Source organism: Protopterus annectens, chromosome 4.part1 (assembly GCF_019279795.1).
Source record: "Protopterus annectens isolate FY-2018-M chromosome 4.part1, PAN1.0, whole genome shotgun sequence".
Lineage (NCBI taxonomy): Eukaryota > Metazoa > Chordata > Ceratodontiformes > Protopteridae > Protopterus > Protopterus annectens.
Genome location: NC_056734.1, coordinates 509,598,884 through 509,621,383, shown reverse-complemented (window position 1 = coordinate 509,621,383; position 22,500 = coordinate 509,598,884). Strand labels below are relative to the sequence as shown.

General features: G+C 44.0%; 1 protein-coding gene across 1 annotated transcript in view; it reads left to right on the top strand.

The window, feature by feature from the left end:
- Nucleotides 1-22,500, top strand: part of LOC122801241 (FERM, ARHGEF and pleckstrin domain-containing protein 2-like) — a 611,801-nt gene that overhangs the window by 130,974 nt on the left and 458,327 nt on the right. Inside the window, exon 4 of the mRNA XM_044070792.1 lies at nucleotides 18,231-18,273. Coding sequence (XP_043926727.1) covers nucleotides 18,231-18,273 — 43 coding nt within the window. The remainder of the gene's footprint in view (nucleotides 1-18,230; nucleotides 18,274-22,500) is intronic.

Below are 22,500 nucleotides of genomic sequence, written 5' to 3'. Positions count from 1 at the left end.
GAGAAACAGTGTCTTAAACTCTTGGCTAAAAACACTATGGAAGGAACTTCCCTGCTCCAAGGACCCAGCCATCCAGGAAGAAGGCCAAGAAATCTAGGCCGGATTCATCTCTACAGCCTGTGCTGGATGTCCCTCCTGAGGTGAGTGGTAACCCAGGGGTTCATCTAGCTTCATCACTGGATTCTTCAACCATGATTGTGTTGGAAGCTGGCGAGGATCTGACCTTAGGCATGTCCTTGGAGGCCTTGCAGATGTCCGCATCTGTTTAGGGGGAACCACTGCTGATTATCTTCATTTTAGTCAGAAGAGGTCCCTACTACCATTATTGAATGCTGTCCTGGGTTAGAGCCTTCTACATTTCATAAGGTAGCTGTCCCTTTAAAGAAAAAGAAAACTAAGCATATTACTTCAACTGCTAAGGAACCACAGAGTGAATGACAGTTTCATTCGGGTTGTTTAATGCTTCAGCTTTAAAACCTCCTCAGGATGCTTCTGTTCAAGCTTCTCTGACTCAGATTCCCCCTACTTTAGATTGAGTCTGAGGAGAGGGCTCTACTAGTCCTGATAGCCATTTTGAGGAAATTTCTTTTGGGGACACAATCTCTTGGGTGATGGAGTTTTTTAAATGGGATTGTGCTCAGGGGTCTGAAGTACAGAACACGTGTTATGAGCTTCTGCAGACATATACTGTCCCAGGCCTTCTGCTGTACGTCCTGTTCTGGCTGCATTGTTAGATGCCTTTACTTATGCTTCTAAGGCTCATGACTCCCAGCACCCTGAGGTCAGAAACCTTATAGGTTTTATAGGGTGCTTGAGGACTGTAAATCTCTCTAAGTGCCCTTCTGCTGAACCTACGGTAGTGTCTGTGGTTTCTGACTAGCCATCTCAATTGCAGTTATTCCTGTCTGACAGCAGAAGTATGGAAGGGTTAAGGAAAAAGGTTTATACCTCTGCTACTTCAGCTTTGGGGGGCTGTCTGTTATAAGCATATGTCCAGGTACAGGTTGGCTCTTCTTTCCCAGGCCAGTCGGGTAATTACTGATCTTCCAGACTCTGGAGGGAAGATTTCTGCCCATTCCTTCTTAGGGACTTCCTCCCAGATGGCTCATCATTCCATCAAGTGTAGATGTCCTATTCTCATGTTGCAGTGCTCATTACTTTTGGGTTATCCTCTGACCTGTGACCCAAACGTCCAGCCACTGTACAGAAGCTTTAGTCACTGCAAGGTATGTGGGATGTCAGACGTTGGCCGTAGGGTGCGTGGGCCATAAAAGTGATGCACGTACCTTCCTTACAACTTCTCTTCCACCAGTCAAACATCAGCTCATGCTGCTGTTTCTGCCATTGGATTCTGAGAGTTAAGTATCCTGTTTCGGCCTTTTTTTTCCTCCTTGATTTGGTCACGGCATGCCTGCCCAGGATCATATAAACTGGGAAAGGTAAGTGTAGGCACAGATGTCGGATCCTCCATAAGGACGCCCATGAATTCGGCTTTTTCTGCCTAGGGCCCAACTATGGCCATAAAGCCTGAATAATTTGTCAGGCTTTTGCTCCAAAGACTCTTTGCACCATTCTGCATGTGCGTAATATCTGTTTAGAAAACCAAATACTTAAGCATTTATCTCTTGCTGTGGAAGGGCTGTCTGGTCAGACTGTCGAGCCTCCGAAAAAGGGCATAGTTACCAGGCCTGAGCCTATTGTTGCACCTAATCCACCAAAAGTTCTCCCTGTGGCCAATGTACACCTGGAGGAATGTGTGGAATCAGCCGATGCTGGTATAGTGGGCACCAGTCCGGAGGCCACAGAACCAAGGGCTGTAATCATGTCTGTGGAGGTTATGCGGACATCTGGTACCAACGATGAGGGGGGACCTCTGCTCATTATGGATGTCTAGACCAGTCCTTTTGATAGGGAGCCACCTGAAACTAGGCCCTCCTTAGGTCTTGCGACCTCTAGGACTGTTCCTCTTTTAAAAAGGAAACTAGCTAAACATGCATCTCCACTATCTGAAATCTTGCCTGATTGGCAAGCTTTCTCTGAGTTTATTCAGTGCTTTCATGGCCCTCAGGCACTCCATGACTGCTTCCCCTCAGGCTGTCTCTCCTGTTATCAGCCCTGGGCCTCAGACTTCAGATCATCTCCCAATTGAAGCTGAACATTCCTCAGATTTCTCTTCTGAAGATTCCCTTTGTTTCCCAAATGCTATTTCCTCTAGGTTATTCCTCAACAGAGGAGGACTCTACTTAAGCAAATTCCCCTGGAGAGGACCATACCTTTGGAGAAACCATCTCTCTGAAAGTTTTTCAAATTAGACTCTGAGATGACAGAAGTCTAAAAGAGGTACTATGAGCTTTTACAAATGGATGCTCCTTAACCATCTGCCATCCCACCAGTACTTCCAGCCTATTTAAGACACCTTGAATGCAGCTTCAAAAATCCTGAATCCCAACTCCCTGCTGCTAGATGCCCTGTCTGATTTTGTAAGGTCCCAGAAAGGGCTACACTTCTGAAAATCCAGACCCTGGTACTGTTTTGACCTGTGCTGACAAACCTTCCAGACTATTACCCTCAAGCTCTGTCCTTCCAACAGATAAGGACAAACTATTGAGCGCTTATGGAAAAAAGGTATACACCTCTGCCATCTTAGCCTTTAGGACTGTCCGCTACTAGCCTCACATATCTTAAGTATTGCTTGGCCCTTTTTGTTTCAAGTTTCAAAACATTTGGCTGATCTCCCAGATTCGCCCACCAAGTCTTTAATCTCTAACCTGATCTCCCTGTCCTCTCAAGTAACAAGACACTCAGATGCAGTTATGATGCTGCAGAGGCCGTGGCTGGGTCTGCAGCTGCTGCCTTAGTGCTGAGAAGGTACTATTAGCTGAGGCTTCAACCCCTACCTGATGTCGGAGTTAAACTCCTTGATGCTCCCTGGACAATACTAACCTGTTTTGAGGGCCAGAGTGGCAGAGCTTTTCAAACCCCTTCAACAAAAAAGGACAGAATTACAAGATTTGAAGCACTTGTCACCAATCCCTAAATTCTGCAGGAATTACCACACTAAGGCATTCATTAGGAAACATTCTGCTCCTCATACTAAGGGCAAGAAGAGCTTCAGGAAATGTCAGACACCTAACATGCCTGCTCATACTACAACTCAAAACTTTTCAGGACAGGGCAGATAGTCTGTGACTGCCTGCCTTCTCCACCCTTTCTAGACTCCATACCCCTTTCCCAGAGGTGCTTATTGTATTCCTGTCTAGAAAAGCATTACCTCAGACAAGTAGGTCTTGCCCATCATAGAAAAGGGTTATTTCATGATTTGGATTATTACCCCGTCCCTTAAGAGGCATTCCTCAGCCACCAGAGAGTCAGCTGTCCCTATTCCAAACTATCTTGGACAACCTCCTCTCCTGAGGGACTATCCAGCCAGTCCCGCTGTCAGAATAGGGAAGGGGCTTTTACTCAAGACCTTTCTGGTTCCAAGAAGACAGCCTGTGGGGACCCATTGTGGATTTATCCCACCTCACTTTTTTTCTTAAAGTACCCACGTTCCACATGCTTACTCCCCAGACTCTATTCCCATTGTTGATCCCCCAGGTATTTCTGGCCACCTTGGACAGCAGAGATGCACGTTTGCATATCCCCGTAAGTCCCACATACAGGAAATATTTACACTTCCCTGTAGATTCTTCACATTTTCAATTCTCTGCTTTGCACTTTGGACTATCTGCTGCTCCTGAGGTATTCACCAAGTGTCTTGCTCCAGTCATAGCTTATTGCAGGGTCCAAGGGGTACACATTTTTCTGTGCCTAGACTACCTCCTGATCCAGGCGGATTGCAGTGGTTCTCTTCAGAACCATCTCCAGACAGTCATTGGTGTTCTGCCAGTCCCTGAGTTTCACTGTCAATTTTCCCATATCTAGCCCAAATCTCTCCCAAAACCAAGTTTTCATGTGCTGCAAATTCAGGACAGATCTCATGAGGGCATTCCTCCCACCCCAAAATGTGCAAAGCCTGAAGGAGTACTTTCTGTCTCTGCTGTCTGCTTTGACAGCAAGAGTATATCTGACTCCTGGGGCATATGATCTGTACTATCCCCATGTTGCCACTTGCAAGACTCCACGTGAGGAAACTTCAGTGGTACCTGACGTCCACATGGACCCAATACTCCCATCTGTTGGGCCATTTTGTTTCCTTTCTACCATCTTTAAGGAAGGAGATCTTTTGGGGGAATGGATCAAGTCTCTCAACCCAGGGCTGCCTTTACAACCCCTCACTCCAGTCCAGGAAATGTACAGACGTGCTCCCCACCTGAGTTGGAGGGGTACTATGGCAGCTTGTTGCAAGGCACATGGACAAGCCCCTTCAAGAAAGAACACATGAAAGAGATGAGGGCCCTCAACTTTGCAGTCAGCGCCTTCCAAAATAATCTGAAGCAGGGACCCCTGAAGTTGTTCACAGACAACACTACTGTTTGGTGTGTGAACAAACAGGGGAACAAGATCTTACTTGCTATGCAGACTTGCACTCCAGGCCTGGGAATTGGCAGTTCAGCATGGAGTCACCCTGCACATGATCTGCATTCCTTCAGCTCAGAAAACTCAGGCAGACACTTTGAGCAGGTCTGTGTCACCATCCCACGAGTGAATGCATAGCAGGGATGTGTTTCTGGACATAGTCCACAGGTGATGTATGCCACAAGTAGATCTGTTTGCCTCCCCTCTGAACAGACACCTTCCTCAGTTTTGTACCAGGACACCCACCCCTCTAGCGAGTGTGATGGATGCCTTCTCTATCTCATGGAAGGGGATGTTTCTCGATATATCCCCCATTCCCACTCTTTTAAAAAGTCCTACAGAAAATTAATCCGGACAAACCAAAAATCATATTGGTTGACTCCCCTTTGGACAAGACAGTGTTGGTTCCCCCTCCTTCTGGATTTAGCCTGGGCAGTCATCACAAGTTACCTCAGAGTGGACCTACTCACACAGGACAAGGGATCCGTAATCCACCCCACTTGGAATCTCTGAACCTAACCCTGTGTGTGATAGGGTTTTGATCCCTTTCAAACACCTTTACACCAAGGACGTACTTAATGTCCTGCAGGAAGCCCAGTACTAGGAGATCCCTATTTGTGTTCATTTTTGCAGGCAGGGTTGGCATGTTCTGTTAAGGCTCACCTTGCTGCTTGTCTGCTTTTTGACCCTCCACTTGCTTCCAGACTTCAAGTGAAGTTATTCCTGAAGGGAGTACAACATCTCGGGCCCCCAGGAAGCCAGTTCCACCCCCTGGGACCTGCATTGTGTGCTTTTGGTAGCCCTGACAGCCAGGAGAGTCAGAGCTCCAGGCCCTTAGGATCATCCCACCCTTTTTAATCTTCCACAAGGATAGGGTAACCCTACAGCTAACTTGTCCTTCATGCCCACTGGTCATTGAGTTGTCCCTTAAGCAATGTATCCACCTTCCCACTTTTTTTTCACAACCCCATAATGACCGTGAGAGTCCTGCATTCCCTAGATGTATAGATTCTACCTAGACAGTACCAAATCTCTTAGATCAGAGCTATTTGTCTCCTTTCACCCCAGGGCTCTGGAGAAAGCGGTGACAAAGCAGACTGTTTTTACTTGGATTTCCAAAGCCATCTCCTTATGTTACACGTACCATGGCAAACACTTGGACAATAAAATTAAAGATCAGTCTACTAGATCCATGGCCTCATCTGAAGCATTCATCAAAGGGCTAGGTACTGTTTCTATTCTAGAGGCAGCTACCTGGGCATCTGTCCATACCTTCACCAAACACTGCAAACTGGACCACAATTCCAGATCTAAAGCAGGTTTTGCTAGGGCAATCCTGCATGGATTTTTGGAGAATAGTTCCAAACCACTCTCTTCCATTTTGAGCTATGGCACTCGTACAAAGGTTATGAATACTGCAACATGAAGAGAAGTACCGTAGATTAGTTGCGTAAAGTCTTACAATAACCATAGATGTCTTTCTCTTCCATGTTGCAGTATTCTATCCCACCCTCCTACCCTCTGAATAAGCTTTGTTGGATGACTCTGGACTTATGCAGCTATCCTGGGACTGGGTTCTGTCTTGGGGCATTCGGTTCTGAGGAAGGTACGTGCAGACATACTTTTATGGCCCACTCACGCTACGGCCAATGTCCGATATCCCACATACCTTGTAGTGACTAAAGCTTTTGTATACTGGTCAGATTTTCGCGTTGCTGGGTGTAGGCTAACCCAAAGGTTATGAATACTGCAACATAGAAGAGAAAAACATCTATGGGTATAGTAAGATTTTACACAACTATATATGATTCAGCAGATTCTATCTCTAGGGCTGCTGCCTTTGGGTCTGTGATGAGAAATTCTTGGCTTTGGCTTCAACCTTTGCCTGATATTGACGCTAAGTTGATGGATGCTCCTTTGGTAATAAACACTTGTTTGCTGAACCTGGTTTCATTATGTTCCTTCAGGATAAGGGCAAGTTTTGTTTGTGTCTAAGTTTGAGAAATTAACCCAGTAAGGCAGTTTTTGTTCGTAGGCAATCTCACCCGCCTCCCAAGGGCAAGAATGGTGGTGTAGAACAGAGCGTGTATGCACCTTTAAGAAGCATTTACAGATGTAAGCATGTGCATATGAATAGTGAGCATGTTGAAGGCAGCAGTGCCATTTTGAGAGAACAGCCGGAGTGTTAACATGTATGAGTGTGGTAGTCAATATGTTTATAAGTTTTAAGTTACAAAGCCTCATTTCTGATGCATTTTGCGTATAATAAAGCTGTTTGAACTGAGCCCACGAATGTTAATCTGTTTTTTTTTTCTGATCAGAGGAGCAACATGGTGTCAGAACATGGATTAAGAGAAAAACTGCTTTGAGCCATGAGGTGCGGAGTTGAAGGTGAAGGCTGGTTGAGTGAAATGGAGCAAAGGCAAAAAAAAAAAAAAAATACTAGAAACCAACTTAGGTTTATAGGTTGGTACTAGGCTATCTGCTCTAAGGCCTATGCAAGCCTAGCCATAACAATTCCCTGAATATTTCTTCCCACTATTTACTTCTCTGGGCCCCTGTCTAGCAGGACGACTGACATGATCCCTGGGGTGAATTTCCTATCTCCCATCCAATCATCAAGGTTCCTTTTGAAGAGGGCCAATGAGGCGTTCTGCTTGACATGTATGGGCAGTCTATTCCAGAGCTGCACAAATGATTTATTTGGCAAAGAAAATGAAACTGTGCACTTAGAAGGCACAAAACACATTATTAATCAAACTAGTAACACAAAATATATCAAAGGAAAGGCACAAACAACATTATTAAATGAAATGTTTGAAACTATGGTAATTGATAAAATTAGCAGAGATATTCATGCAGATGGCGCAGTGGTTGCATTGTTGCCTCACAGCAAGAGGTTCTCCAGTTCGATTCTCGGCCGCGGTGCCTTCTGTGTGGAGTCTGAATGTCCTCACTGCATTTGTGAGTTTTCTCCGGGTGCTCCAGTTTCCTCCCACATTACAAAGACCTGCATCTGGAGCATTTCTCCCTGGGCCTCCGCTGAAAATTGGCTTTGTTCCAAGCCAGACTTTTCCGGTAAACAAATGTTAAAAATAATTATGGGGCTCAGAATTACATTTGGTTTGCATAACTAGTATGTTTAAAGTAAAATGGGCCCAAGAAAAGTATAGTGAGCATAAGAGATTAAAAAGGCATAATTAGTACAATAAAAGGGCAAATTAAGCTTTGAAGATCAAGGCAACTGCATTTTTTTAGTGAAAGGATTTGTTTTGGGCACAAACTATTTTTCATTGACTGAAGCCATTCAAAGCATAACTAGAGTTGTTGGTATCTGTGCAGTGTTTGCAGTGTGTGCGCTTTATTACAGCGCAATTACTTCAGAGTTTGCTATGTGCAAAGTACAGTTATATTGCAAAGTGCAGCTATTTCGAAAAGTTGCTTCTGCTGTGTGCGTTTATTCATAGTGCCGCGTTCAGTGTTTCTTACACTGTACAGAGTTATTTTGCAAAATACAGCCATTTTGAAAGGTTCTTATGCTTTGTACAGTTTATTCGCAAAGTACAGTCGTTTCCAAGTATTTCTTGCACTGATGAGTGTTTTCACAAAGTACAGTGATTTCAAAATATTCTTGTACTACAGAGACTTGTTTGGCAAAGTGTAGTTATTTCAAAAGAGTTTGTGCTATTGGGCACAATTACAAGTACTGGCATTGTACTGGTGATTTCAGGTGCCTTCAGTACTGTGTGTTGCTATGGTAGAGGAATTTTGCAAGCCCAGTTCACTTGTGTTTGATCATAATATAGCAGAGAATTGGAGAGTATTTGAGCAGGAATATGATATTTTCATACAAGCAGCTTTTTCTGACAGATTAATGTATGAGGGCATTCATTTTGCTTAACTTAGCTGGGTCAGAGGTTATTGAACAAGAGCGTTTGTGTATGCACCAGAAGTATATGCAGGAGGGGGAAACCGCCATATTGTGGTACCGGCTGAATCAGGGGAGGACCCCGAATGCTTAAAACTTAAATTAAGAGAGATGTGCAACCCCCAGCCAAATGTTACATTAGAGAGGCATTTATTTTGTACAAGAGACCAAAAGCCCGGTGAAACTTTTGCAGCTTGTATCACTGACTTGAGAAATAAAGCCAAAACGTGCAGCTTTGGTGAGTTGAAAGTTGATAAAGGATAGGTTTGCGTGTGGTGGTAATAGTGCTGCAGTGAGAGAGATTTTGTTTCATGATAGTGATTTAACGTTAAGCAAAGCCATAGAGATTTGTCAAAACCATGAGCTCACAAAGGCACACAAGTATGCTTGCAAGTGATAAGAGCATGGTTTCAACTGCCTCTAGAGCAAACGTAGACAGCATGCAACATGTGGCAAGCAGAAACAGGCCTAAGCACATGGCAACTGCAACCCCTGCAGGTTTGGCAGGGAAACCCAGTAGCTTTCTAGCAAGTTCCAATACTAGAACATAAGCAAACTGCTGCTAAAGTTAAAATAACCAGTCGAACCATAAGTTTTAATGAAGTGCTTTTAGTCTCGCACGGTGGTGACTTCCTCAGATAAAATTACATAACTTTGTCCATTTAAATACTTGATTAATTCATCCCATGGGCCAATCAGTTAAATAGCAAGTCATTTAATTAAAATATTTAAATTCTTGCTCACTCAAAATTAACCTCCTTAGTCAACATGCACTACTAAATACTGATGTATAGGTTAATCTAACTTGAACATAAAACTTATGCCACATAGTTCATGTGGACCTGTAGGGTCATAGGATACTATTGTAGGTTAAGCTGATCATGACCTAAAACCCATATACCATATTTCAAATAAATAATAAAATTTCAGCTTAGATGTCCTCTTCACTGCTGCAGTATTTGCTCCCTCCCTCTTCTCCCCTGGTCGTTTCTCCTCCTGGATGGGCCCTGTTACCTGCTGATATTTTTAGCCTATCATTTCTACTGGGACTTTTCATTTCTGAGGATGGTACATCCGGATGTCACCTTTATGTCCTATGCCATGCATGGGGAGCATAAATGTGACATATGGCATACCCATTACATCCTAAAGGCTTTGGTATACTGGAATGACGTCAGGCTGCCCTAGGCAGGGAATCTTATTGTAAAGAATACTGCAACAAAGAGGATATCTACTGCTATGGTAAGATTTTACACAACTGTACTTTACGGGTAAATGAGACTTCCCCAACTGTACTTTTTAAAGTTTGGATTGGTGGGGTCCTTAATGATTTATGTAAGGGCATGGTCTTTCAGGGAGGTGGGAGCAGGTTACAGAAAGCAAAACTAGTGAAATGTTGCATCACAGAGCTTTACAAAAAATGTTTAACATTTTGGGGGATTTGATGGAGGGGGAGGTAGGCTGGTCTTTCGGGTTAGTATCAGATTGGGGATTTATAGGTTCATAGGTTGGTACTAGGCTATCAGCCCTAGGGCCTATACAAGCCTAGCCATAACAATTCCCTGGCTATTTCTTCCCACACTATTTACTTCCCTGGACCCCTGTCTAGCAGGGCGACTGATGTGATCCCTGGGGTGAATTTCTTTTCTCCCATCCAATCGTCAAGGTTCCTTTTAAAGAGGGCCAAAGAGGCACTCTACTTGACATGTATGGGCAACTATTCCAGAACCTGGGGAGTCTCTAGGTCAGGAACCTATCACTATTAATATTTGCTAGTTCGGTTACTGGAGGATAGCTTTGTTTTAGGATTATTTGTACTCCTGTTTCTAGTCTAACAGATAATTGCAACTGGAAAAGTGTTGGTTAAGATTGTGTGCTTGTTTTTATCAAAGATATTTTTTATGGGTTTGGGTGATTATAAAGAGTTGAGCTGTTCCAGCTTGTTTTTAATGCTGCTATTTTTATATAAAGCCATTTTTTTGGTGGTTAGATTTGGTGGCCCTTGAAGTTCTGAATTATTTTTAGTAAAGTCTTGAATTAAGAGAATATTGATTGGTGGTTTTAGTGTACTTGTGATTTTGGAAATTTGATTTAAGGAAGTAGTGCTTCTCATAGTTGGGGGGAGGGGCTGGTAGGAAGGAGGAGAGTATATGCAAGAGTGTCTTATGGGTTGTTTTGACATGACTTGTAGATTTGGTGGTTTTTTGCTATGTTTATTTCTAAAGTTGGTATGGTGTAAATGGAAAAGAATGCAAGTGTTGGGAGGGGAGTATATTACTGGATGGGTTGTCAAGTACAGACATAATTAGTAGTGTTGTGATTTAACATCATAGATGTGGTTTAAGAAGGTAACAGAATGAGTCTGAGGAGGGAGCTATAAATGTTTTATTGGGTAGAGTGGGGTGTTTCAAACTTTAGGAATAAATAATGATGGGCGATGGGAGCATGTTTTACTATTGACTTGTTTCAGTATGCGATAATGTGTTGAGGTGTTAGCCAATGGCTACTTAGACCGTAATACGATCATGTATTGTCTGAGCAATCAATGTCAAGGTTTCCTATGGCATATTAATACTTAATGTAACAGGAGTTTGTGTTGGTAGATTTTAGACTAGAGAAGGTATTTGTGTTGCTGTTTGCTTGCTTTGAAGACCTGAATATTTTGAAGTTTTAGGTGAAGTGGTTAGCTGTGCATGTGTAATGTATTTGGATAAATGGTGTAAAGTTCCATTATTTTTTTAGAAGAGTTGTGGGGCGGATATTCTTTGAAGACAGCTAAGGTGCTTTACTTGAAGGGAGGCAGTTCTTTGGATATTGATGTGGTTGATTGGATCTGAGTGATAAAGCAGTTGTATCATTGGATGGTATTGCTGTAATTTTAAGGAAGTTTGGAAGGTGGTAGTGTCTTGGGGAAAGAATGGTGTGTGTAAGTGATGAGCTAGTGGTGTGGTTGGGAAAAGGGTGGGGGATTCATAAGTGGATCATATCCCCTGAATTAGTGAGTCATTCATACCATATATGCTCAGTGGATTAACCGTGCTAACAGAATGGTGGTGATTTCTATTAAGCCATTTGCAAGCTTGAGAGAACAGAGTATTGTTTCACAGATGTCCTTCAAGGATGCATCTGCAGTCCTTACATATGGGTTGTCCTACCTCAGGCAGCCCTTCGGTCGGCCGGATTCCAAAGTCTGGGTCCGGCGTCGGCTGATGTCGCCCCTTTCCCCGACGTCAGAGCGCCTGGGGTATAAAAGCATCAGCCGACGCCATCTTCCTCAGTCTTTCTTGCCGCGAGGTGCCCGAAGCAGAAGCAGTTCGCAAGTGCCGGTCGGCCAGCTCCTGTGATTTCAGCTACCGAAGTCTTCAAAAAAGCTAAGTACCCCATTGGGGACTCTTTCTTGCCTCAGCCGATGTCAGATCAAACAGTTAAAGTTAATAATTGTTTATCTTGTGGGAAACAAATACCTCATAAGGATTTCCACTCTTACTGCTTACCCTGCCTAGGCCCAGACCATGACGTCTCGGCCTGTTCAGCCTGTGCTTCCTTCAATAAGCTCACTCTTAGGCGTCGGGCAGAGTTTGCAGAGGAATTTTTTTTAGGAAAATTTCTGTTATGTCATGCCGTCGGAGCTTCCGACAGCTCATTTACCCAAAAAACGAAAGGATAAGGACAGACTCATGCGGTCCGCGGTTTTGGCCGACTCCACGCCTAGGCCTACCGTGAGTGTCTCTGTCTCTACTGAAGCCGAATCTCTACCGCTTCCGACCGACGACACCGCACAGCCGGTAACTTCGGTACTGGAGGTCATCACTGGGTCGGTCATAGAATTACCGTCTGAAACCGGTGCTCAGGAAATATCCGACACCATTTCTGTTGACAAAACTACTCCAGCACGTGGGGCAGCCAGGCCTCCTATATCCATGTCCATTAAGGCCTTTACACGGGCTAAAGCTGCTAAACAGCCAAAAACTCTCAAGTTTAACCCAAGGCTACTCCTCAGGGATCCACTACCGGTTCACAAATTTTAAGTGTGGTTGAAGACCTTATTTCCTTAATCAGGGGCTCTCAGCCACATCCAGACAGGGGCTCTCATCCACCTCCAGGCAAAAGGCCCAAGGTTGAGCAGACAGATCCCCAGTCTTCAGATGAGGCCTCAGATGACTCTGCCCTTTCAGACTACCAGGAGGAGGCCCTTCCGGCCTACGAGGATTCTGATGCAGAGGAATCTATTCCCTCTGCCTCCCCCCCTGAAGAATTTTCCTTTGGGGAGACCCTTCACTCCATGAGAGAGCATTTCAAATGGCAAGGCCAGGAATTCTCTGATTCCAGGAAGAGGTTAAGGACTTTTTTACATTTACCTCAGCATAGACCTTTGGCTATTCCTCCTGTTTAAGTGTTATGGAAGATGTATACTTTATTTCCCCTGACTCCCTTCCTCCGGCTCCTGTCAAACCTGACAGGTACTACAGGGTCCCGGACTCGCATCTATACCTTTACAAGGGCCACTCTGCTGACCCAGAAACTATTTCCCAGGGCCCTAAAGGGGTTACAACCACCACTGCCAAGAATCCACTTCCTTCTGAAAGGGAATCTAGGGCTTTAGAGAGATGGGGTAAAAAAGTGTATACTACTTCCACTCTTTCTGTGAGAGCTTTAAATTGTCAATTCCATGTGATACAGTATCAAGAGTATCTGTTGGATGAATTGCATAAAAAACTATCCTCGCCTGAACCCCTAGACCGCAAGGCGCTTCAGGATCTGGTGCACAACTCTCAGCAGGTTAGCAACCATTTCTTAGTGTGGGTATGATGCATTGGAAGCTTCATGTAGGTCAGCAATAACAGTTGCAGTCATACGTAAACATGCTTGGCTGAAGGAACAAACACTGCCAGATCATGTTAAAGCAAAGCTTCTGTATGCACCACTGGAAAAACAAAAGTTATTTGGTTCCACGGCTCAAGAGGTCTTAAAGAAATTTGAGGAAAAGGCTAAATCAGTACAAACGGTCAAAGATTTTCTCCAGGTCCAACCACCAAGATTCAGCAGAAATTGGCCTTCTAACAATTGGTCCTTTCCAGACACAGACAGATTTCAGAGAGGCAAAAACAGGCGTGCCAGAGGTAGAGGGCAAGCTCGAGGCTCCTACAGAGGATGTCAATGGCAGCCTCCTAACCAGAGAGCTAGTGCAGGACCTTCAACTGTGCACAAGGGCAAACTCAATGACTTGACTTTGACTCCGCCAACCAGGGCTCAATTGGAAGCACCTTTGGGCGGAAAGCTATCTTTATTCTCAGAAAATTGGCACAGTATTACAAAGGACAAATGGATATTGCAAATAGACAAGGGATACAGATTCCATTTTCATACATTACCAAAAAGACAAGGCATGCCAAACCTGCCACCAAATCAAAGGGCAGAGGCTTTCAAGCAAATTTCCAAACTAGTACAAATGAAGGCAATAGAAAAGGTTCCTTACACAGAACAAGGCCAAGGATTTTATTCCAGACTATTCCTTGTTCCAAGAAAAGAAAAGCAATGGAGGCCTATTCTGGACTTGTCCGCACTGAATACTTACCTCCTCGTGCCAAAATTCAAAATGCTGACCTTACAGCAACTCCTTCCCATGCTGGGCAAGGGGTCCTGGCTGGTAACTCTAGACCTCAAGGAGGCATACCTGCATGTCCCTATCAGACAAAGCTGCAGAAGACACCTCAGATTTCTTGCAGGTTCAGAGCATTATCAATTCTCAGCATTGCCCTTTGGCTTATCTACTGCGCCCAGAGTATTCACGAAATGCCTGGCATCAGTAGTTGCACATTGCAGACTTCAGGGGATTCAAATATACCCATACCTGGACGACTGCCTTATACAAGCGGACAGCCAACAAACATTGGTAAAACACTTGAACTATGCCATCCGCCTACTATAGGCCTTTGGATACACAGTCAACATTCAGAAGTCAAGACTTGTTCCATCCCAATGAATAATTTTTCTGGGTGCAAAGCTGGATACAAACACCCAAATGGCTTTTCTCACAGAAGAAAAACAAGAACAATTACCGGATTATTTCAGAAAACTGACAACACAAACCCAGCTGACTGCAAGGAAAATCCTGCAGGCCCTGGGTTTCATGGCATCTTGCATTCTTCTGATTCCACAAGCAAGGCTGCATATGAGGAAACTACAATGGTACCCAAGGAGTCTATGGTCTCAACACAGTCACAGCCTAGAAGCTTTGATCCCCCTCATTCCATGCCTCCAAAAGGAATTTCTGTGGTGGGCACAAGCAAGCCAGTCAAATTTGGGTCTACCTTTCAGCAAGCCTCAAATCAGCCAAACCATTACAACGGACGCCTCGGACCATGGATGGGGAGTGCACATGAAGGGCAGATGTATTCAAGGGCAATGGACACAAAAGGAATTGCGCCTTCACATCAACCAAAAGGAAATGCTGGCAGTGATGCATTCAATCGAGGCCTTCGAACATTTCCTGCATCAAGGTCACCTGCTAATAAAGACAGACAATACCACAGTTATGTGGTACATAAACAAGCAAGGAGGTACCCATTCCTACCCTCTTTGCAGGCTGGCAATGAATCTTTGGGAACTTTCCCTAAAACTCAATATAGAGCTGCATTCCCAGTTTGTACCAGGAAAGGACAATGTACTGGCGGACAGCCTAAGCAGAAACAACATGGATCCACACGAATGGATGTTGCATTCAGACATTTTTTTTCAGATAGCACAAGCAATGGGGAAGGCCTAACATAGATCTTTTTGCCTCTCCCCACAACCATCAACTGAAGAAATTCTGCACAAGGGCATACCATCCTCAAGCATGCAAAGTGGGCGCCCTATCCTTCAGCTGGAAGGCTCTCAGTATATGCATTCCCACCTCTTCCGTTAATGACCAAGGTCTTACTGAAGATCAGGACAGAGCAACCAAAAGTGATTCTAATAGCTCCGAACTGGCCAAGACAACACTGGTACCCACTGTTAAAGAGTATGTCACGCACAAAACCATGGCCCCTACCACAATGGCCACTTCTGGCACAACACAATTACAAAACTCTGCACTCCAGTCTAAAAACCTTGCAGCTGACAACCTGGAAAATACCTTGACTCCTCGCCAGGATAAACTATCCAAGAGGGTAAAGGATATCATCATGGAAGCTCGGCGGCCTTCCACAAGAAGGGCATATTCAGCAAAATGGAAAAGATTTCGAACCTGGAGCACCGCAAAGGGTCAGGATCCGACAGTGATGAGCATTCCACATATCCTTGAATACTTGGCTGAAATGCTCCATAATGGCCTTTCTTATTCATCCATAAAAATTCATGCTTCAGCTATTTCAGCAGAGTACAACACTGATCCACCTGTATTTTCTCATCCTCTGCTAAGGCAGTTTCTAAGAGGGATAAAAAACATCAACCCTCCAAGGAGACCACCAGTGCCTACATGGGACCTTAACTTCATGTTGGAAAAATTAACTCTACCTCCCTTTGAACCAGCAGCATCTTCAGAACTGCAATTCCTGTCTTGGAAGACTGCCTTCCTTCTGGCCATAACCTCAGCAAGAAGAGTATCTGAGTTACAGGCCCTCATGGCAGTACAACCATTTCTCATTTTCCATAAGGACAGAGTCTTTGAGAACCAATCCTTCATTCATGCCAAAGGTGGTATCCAGGGTTTCACTGAACCAAGCTATCCACCTGCCTACTTTCTTTCCAGATCCACAAAATAAAGGAGAGAAACTTCTGCATACCCTCGACATTCACAGACAGTTGCGCTACTACTTGGACAGAACTAAGCCTTACAGAAAAACTGACCAACGTGTTTGTAGCATATGCTGCTGGTGTACAAAGGAAAAGCAATTTCCAAACAAACAATTTCAAAATGGATAGGAAATTGCATTCAATTCTGTTACTCTTTTCATGGAAAAGCTGTGCCAGCTAACATCAGACCTCATTCCACCAGAGCAACAGCCACCTCCACAGCCTTCTTAAGAGGGGTGGCTACAAAGGACATTTTAGAAGCTGCTACATGGAGCTCTGTGCATACATTTTCCAAGCATTACAACTTGCGCTTATATTCCAGATCCAGAGCAGGCTTTGCTACTGCAGTCCTGCAGGGCATGTTAGCTACACCATCCTTTTCTTGGGTCCTACCTCCCCCAGCTTTGCTATGGTATTCTACCCATATGTAAGGACTGCAGATGCATCCTTGAAGGACAATAGTACAGTTTTGTACCTACCATAAATGTAGATGTCCGATGGGTATGCATCTGCAGTCAGATTTTCCCTCCCTCCTACCCCCTCAGTGGTATTCTTTGGGTACCTATCCCTCATTTTAGCTAGCTGGGGTTATCTTTTATGGTGTATTTGTTTTTTTATTGTTGTGCATGATTGGAATTTATTCATTTCTCCAAAATTTAGCCTTCTTTAGAGGGCATCTGGGGCAAGAAAAACTGAGGAAGATGGCGTCAGCTGACGCTTTTATACCCCAGGCGCTCTGACATTGGGGAAAGGGGTGACATCAGCCGACGCCGGACCCAGACTTTGGAATCCGGCCGACCGAAGGGCTGCCTGAGGCAGGACAAACCCATATGTAAGGACTGCATATGCAAACATATCGGACATCTATATTTATGGTAAGTACAAAACTGTACTTTGTCACCAGTACTTGAATGTCATTTCAGAAAGTTCCTGTAGATTATACCAGTAGAAGAGACTGTTCCAATGCAAGCAGCTGTAGCTAACTCTGACTAGAGTGGGAAGTAGAGAGGAAGGTGAGCTGCAACTGGGAATGGTCAGGGAATCGCTTTCCTTAGCAGGACTGAAGCTTGAATATCTTGCCCATATCTTTTGATACAGGTTGGGGGGACTTTTAAGTGTATTTATCTATAATCATCAGATTTTAAGGTTCTAACTCCCTGGCTTCTTTGAAAGTTTGCTTGGCCTTTTCCTTAATGGCATTTTCCTCACCTGACATGTATAGGGTCCTGCGTATCCTTGTATCTTGGTTTAGAGAGTCTTAACTCATCTTTTTGAGCCATCTCTGACAGCTAACTTGAATATTTGTATACTGGCAATTTTTTTCTGACTGTTACTTCTGCCAGAAAAATGTTGGAATCACATTTGCGTTTCTCCATACTTGTTCAGTATGGATGGAAAATCTTTGCTTGATTCATCTTGGTAGTTACCCCCAGCATAATCAGTCTTTTAATTTGCTGATATTCTTTCCAAATTACTAGAATATTTGTTACATTATATTGGGATGTCTACATTCAGCTCTGAGTTTACTTGGTCTGCACTACATCTGTCAGAAGGTAGGTTTCTATAAAGAAAAAAAAAGTGGCTGTTTTAGTCTTTAAAACTTTTCCGGGTGTTTTACTTGATTGTCTTATGAAAGGTACCTCTGCTTTATTTTCTAAGAGTTCATGAAACCAGGGCAGTGCCCAAGTATTTATTTGACATGCATCTTTGGATGATTGTACAGTATGTAAATACTTTTACAAGACCTTACAGACTAAATATGGGTATATCTAGGTTTTCCTTCAGGGCTGCAGGTGTTAGGACTATGTATGAGGATGACCACCAAGGATTGTATCCCAGGAACACTGTCCTGTTGGTGAATGAATGTGGACCTTCTCTCAAATGCTAAAGTTACATAATTACTATAAAATATATCTGGATATGAAGGGTCATTCTCATCAGCTTAGTTTATTAGGCTTCTCAGCCTGTTTTATTACTCTCTAATTACCAATATTTAATTTTTTTCCAGATCTGGTTGGAACCTACAAAACTCCTCATGAAGCAAATACAAAGTAAGTTGTTTTCCATGAACCTAAACTGTAAAAAATTTTGCTTGAAACATGTTTAACTGCAGTATTCTAAACAATACCGGTAAATGAAACTGTTCAATGCAAGCAGGTACAGGTAACCCTGACTATAGATGGGGAAGTAGAGAGGAAGGTGAGAAACTGAGCAAGATGAGAAGGTACTTGAAGAATTCAGCTACTTAAAATTGTTTGGATAGAGTGAATATCAGGATCACAAGGAAATGCTGATGGGCCGCCTACTACTGTACTTATGAAATCCAATGTACTTTTTTTTTTTTTTTTTTTTTGACCTGGATCATCTGGTACATTTCTGTCATCTTTGACATACTTTAAGTACCTAGTGGTAATGTTTACTATTATTGGCTATACTGTATATGAATGTAACATAGATGTAACGGTCATTGAATGACCTTGAGATATATGGTCAGTGTGTGGCATGCATAACCTTGCCTAGTGATGTTTTTCAAGATCTTGTAAAAGCACAGTACCAATCCATTTGTAAATGCATTTCAGCTGCAGCAAAAAAAAAAAAAAAAATCAGTTATACATTGTGTATAAATTTATCCTTTCTCTCAAGTACTTCTGAGAATCTTATTTAAACTAGGATACATGTGTGCATTTAAATATTGTCAACAGTTTACTGTAATAGCTTTACAGAAAATAAGAAAAAAAATGCCTCTAACTTTAAAGATCACCCAGGTACCATTTTTAACAAATTTTTAAGTGAAAGTATTCTTGAGTACTGTAGTATTTGACTCCATTGCTTACCTTGGTCATGGAAGATGGATAAATATTTTTGTAAACCAGCCGATGAAGCAGTTTTGTGAATGGGATGTCTGATTTACAGAGGTTGCTGTTGCTATCCATGTTTTGCTGGCAAGCAGTTGTAATTCTCTTTTTACCCTGTTTGAATAAAGCAGTAATACACAACGGAAGTATGTTCTGGCAGAGAAGTACATTTTAGATACTTCTAATCCTTTAAAAATGGTACCCCAATGTGTAATCCTCTAAAAAGGATGCACTAGTGCTCAAGACAGGTAGATTGTAGTAAGGAACAAGTTCTGTTCCAGTGCCAGTTCTGGCTGAACTTACTCGTTATACTTCACTCACATCTTCAACCAAGATCAGACAAACAATCCTCTCCAGCCTCCTACTCCACTCATTTTCTTTTCCCCACTACCTTGCCTTTTTAATTCATCTCTGAAGACCTTTTCCTATACTACTGTCCTCCCTATTCACCTAAGCTACCTGAAGACACTCTACCCTGCAGTGTTCTTATAACTACCTTCTCTCCAACCTTCCCTCTTTAACCATTATGTGAGCACCTCTATCATACTAAAACATCACTTGATTATAACTCATTGTCTCTAATCATGTAATGTCTAATATGTCTTTAAATATCTCATTAGAAAGGTCTCCAGTCTCATTTACCACATACTAATCTGTGTAACAACTAATATGACACTTGAATTTTCCCTCACATATTCTCCAACTCGTGTTTCTCATTGCACTCTACTATGAAACGTATGATAAGTTGTCTCACCTTCATTCTTGCTGGTTGGGTTCGGAGCTGATCCTCTGCTCCGACTCTGCCATCTACTAAAGCTCGACCTCCCCATATCCCACAATGCTTGGCACTATATACCCAGATCTCATTTGCCGCTTCAGCTACGAGGTTGTGCTTTTACTGGTTCAGGTCGTATTAATAATTTTTGTATTGGCTTAAATTTTACCTGTGTATTTCTCTTTTATATAGATAATCTTTCCCTTTCAGTATAATTAGTGTGTGTATCCCATAGTTTTTCCCACTCGGGGAAACTTGTTTTTTTGTTAGAGAGTTTCTACCCCTCCCCCCTTGTTTCTTCTCTTTAGTGGCTAACCCCAACCTTTTTGTACCTGATAGGAGTAGTGTTTAGCCTTTTGTAGTTAGTTATTTAGCTTTGTAATATTTGTATATATTTACCAGTGGATATTCTTGTTAAACTAGTGCGTGTGTGTTTTCTGTGTGCCTTGTTTAAGCACTAGTATAATATCCTCCCTTTGGTATCCCCTTGCCAGTATGTCCAAGGATACTAAAGTTTCAGGCTTCAAGAAGTGTGACTCGTGCTGTCAGAAGAGGTCTCTGACAGACTGTCACACTTCTTGTGTTTATTGATTGGGTCCCCTACACCTGCAGGACTCCTGCTCAGTCTGTCATGCTTTCAGCCTGAGAGTCCTGCAGGAGCGTAGGAACAAGCTTATTTTGAGAGGCTTACTTAAGCCAGAGAAGTCCTCTGTGAAGCCTCAGTCGGGGAAATCCTTAAAGCCTGCCAAGCCGTCTGCTCCCAGTTCGGCGCAGTCGCCGGGCGGAGCATCTGCCTCCTCTTCGGTTCCGACTGGAACTGACATCTCTGGACCTCAATCGGCTCCGACTTGGAACTGTCTTTGGGCTGAAAACGTTCTAGATCCCCTTCCCTAGAATCTGTTCGGCTCTGAGGTCACCATTGCTTCAGTCTGAACGAAGCCATAGGTCCCACTCCTCCCGGTCCTCCAGGCTTATCCGATCATGACTTGGAGAGGGTGGTCAGTAGACTCCTTAAATCGCAGGCCCTGGCCAAAATGTTAACCAGCCCTTCTCAACAGACTGTGGCTGTCCCTGTGTCTTCATCAGTTCCTCCTCCGACTCCCCCTTTGTGTTCGGAGCTGGTTGGGGCTCGAATCTTGGAAGCGGCAGAGCAGATACCACACCTTTCGGCTCCGATCTCTTCATTGGTTCCGTCCTTGGAGGGATCTGGGCACCCGGGACTCCTCCGTCAGCTCCGAGGGGGCGAGTGGCATTGGACCCTTGTCCGACCCCATTCTCCCTCTCGGGGCCTCTGCGCAGGTGAGCTCTGCTCCTACATCAGCCTCGGAGCCGTCCCTCTCTGTGCCGGGAGGGTTCTCGTCTCATTGGAGCGGGGACCTTCTGCTCTGCCTGATCGAGGCGCCTTCAAGGTCATGAGTATGCTGACTCGAGTCAACCCTTCGATCAGCCCCTTCGGCTCCTCCCTCCATGGTGCCTGCATCAGTCTCTGCCCACCCTCCTGACCCCAAGCGTGGAGAACAAAATTCTCCAGGTCACCCCATTGGGCGTATCTTCCTCTTACGAGGCCTCCCCTGATCCTTCAGAGGAACCCCCTCGAAAGAGAAAATGTAAGAGAAAACCTGTAGACTCCCCCGAGTCAGTCACGTCTGATACAGACTTGGAGAATTCGGAAGGGTCCCCAAGATCCCCCTCTGAGGATGTCTCTTTTTCAGACATCCTAGAGATTCTTAAGTAGAGGGGGAACTGGACTGCCCTTAACCCTTCCGAGGAAGAGTCTGTATACCTGGACGCGTTTGGTTCTCGCCCTTCCACCTCCTTGGTGTCTCCGCCCTTCGACCTGCTGATGGAAGTAGTGGCTCGAAGGGCGTGGTCAGCCCCGGACACAGTGGAACCAACTCACGCAGGCCCACTAAGTTCATTACAGCCTCACCCAACAAACAATTTTTGACAAAAGGTGTCCCCGTTGATGCCATGGTGGTTGCAGCAGCCACGAAGAAGGCGTTGGCTTGACCCCTTGGTGCCTGTCCATCCCCCTTATAAAGAGTCTAGGACAATGGACAGGTACGGGAAGCGGATGTTCTCCTCAGTGACTTTTTCCATGCTGTCGCTGAATTATCTGTGCCACTTGACCAGTCTTAAAAGTCTCTCTGGATCTCAAGGATGCCCAGTTGTATATTCCTAATCATTCTCTTTTTCAGGAAATGTTTACATTTCTCTGCTTCCTTACATTTTCAGTTCTTTGCTTTGCCCTTTGGTGTCTCTGCTGCCCCAAGGGTCTTCACCAAATGCCTTGCTCCTGTGATTGCTTTCTGCAGGATGATGTGACTACAGATCTTTCCTTATCTTGGTGGACCTGCTCATTCAAGCTTCCTCTCCAGAGATTTGAGATTTTGCTTCAGCATCTTCACTATACTGTTTGTCTTCTGCAAAGTCTAGAGTTGACAGTGAATTTCCAAAAATCTGACTCCACGATCACGTTTTTCTTGTGTGCAGGCTGCAGACCATTCCAATGCTGCCATCTGTGCCTCCTTCCAAGGCTTTGACTCTGATTGCATTCTTTCAGTTCCTTCTTTCTCTGGCCGCCATTAGAGCCTGAAAGTTTATAAGGGCTCTAGTATACTTGAATTCCACCATTCCTTCGCTCATGG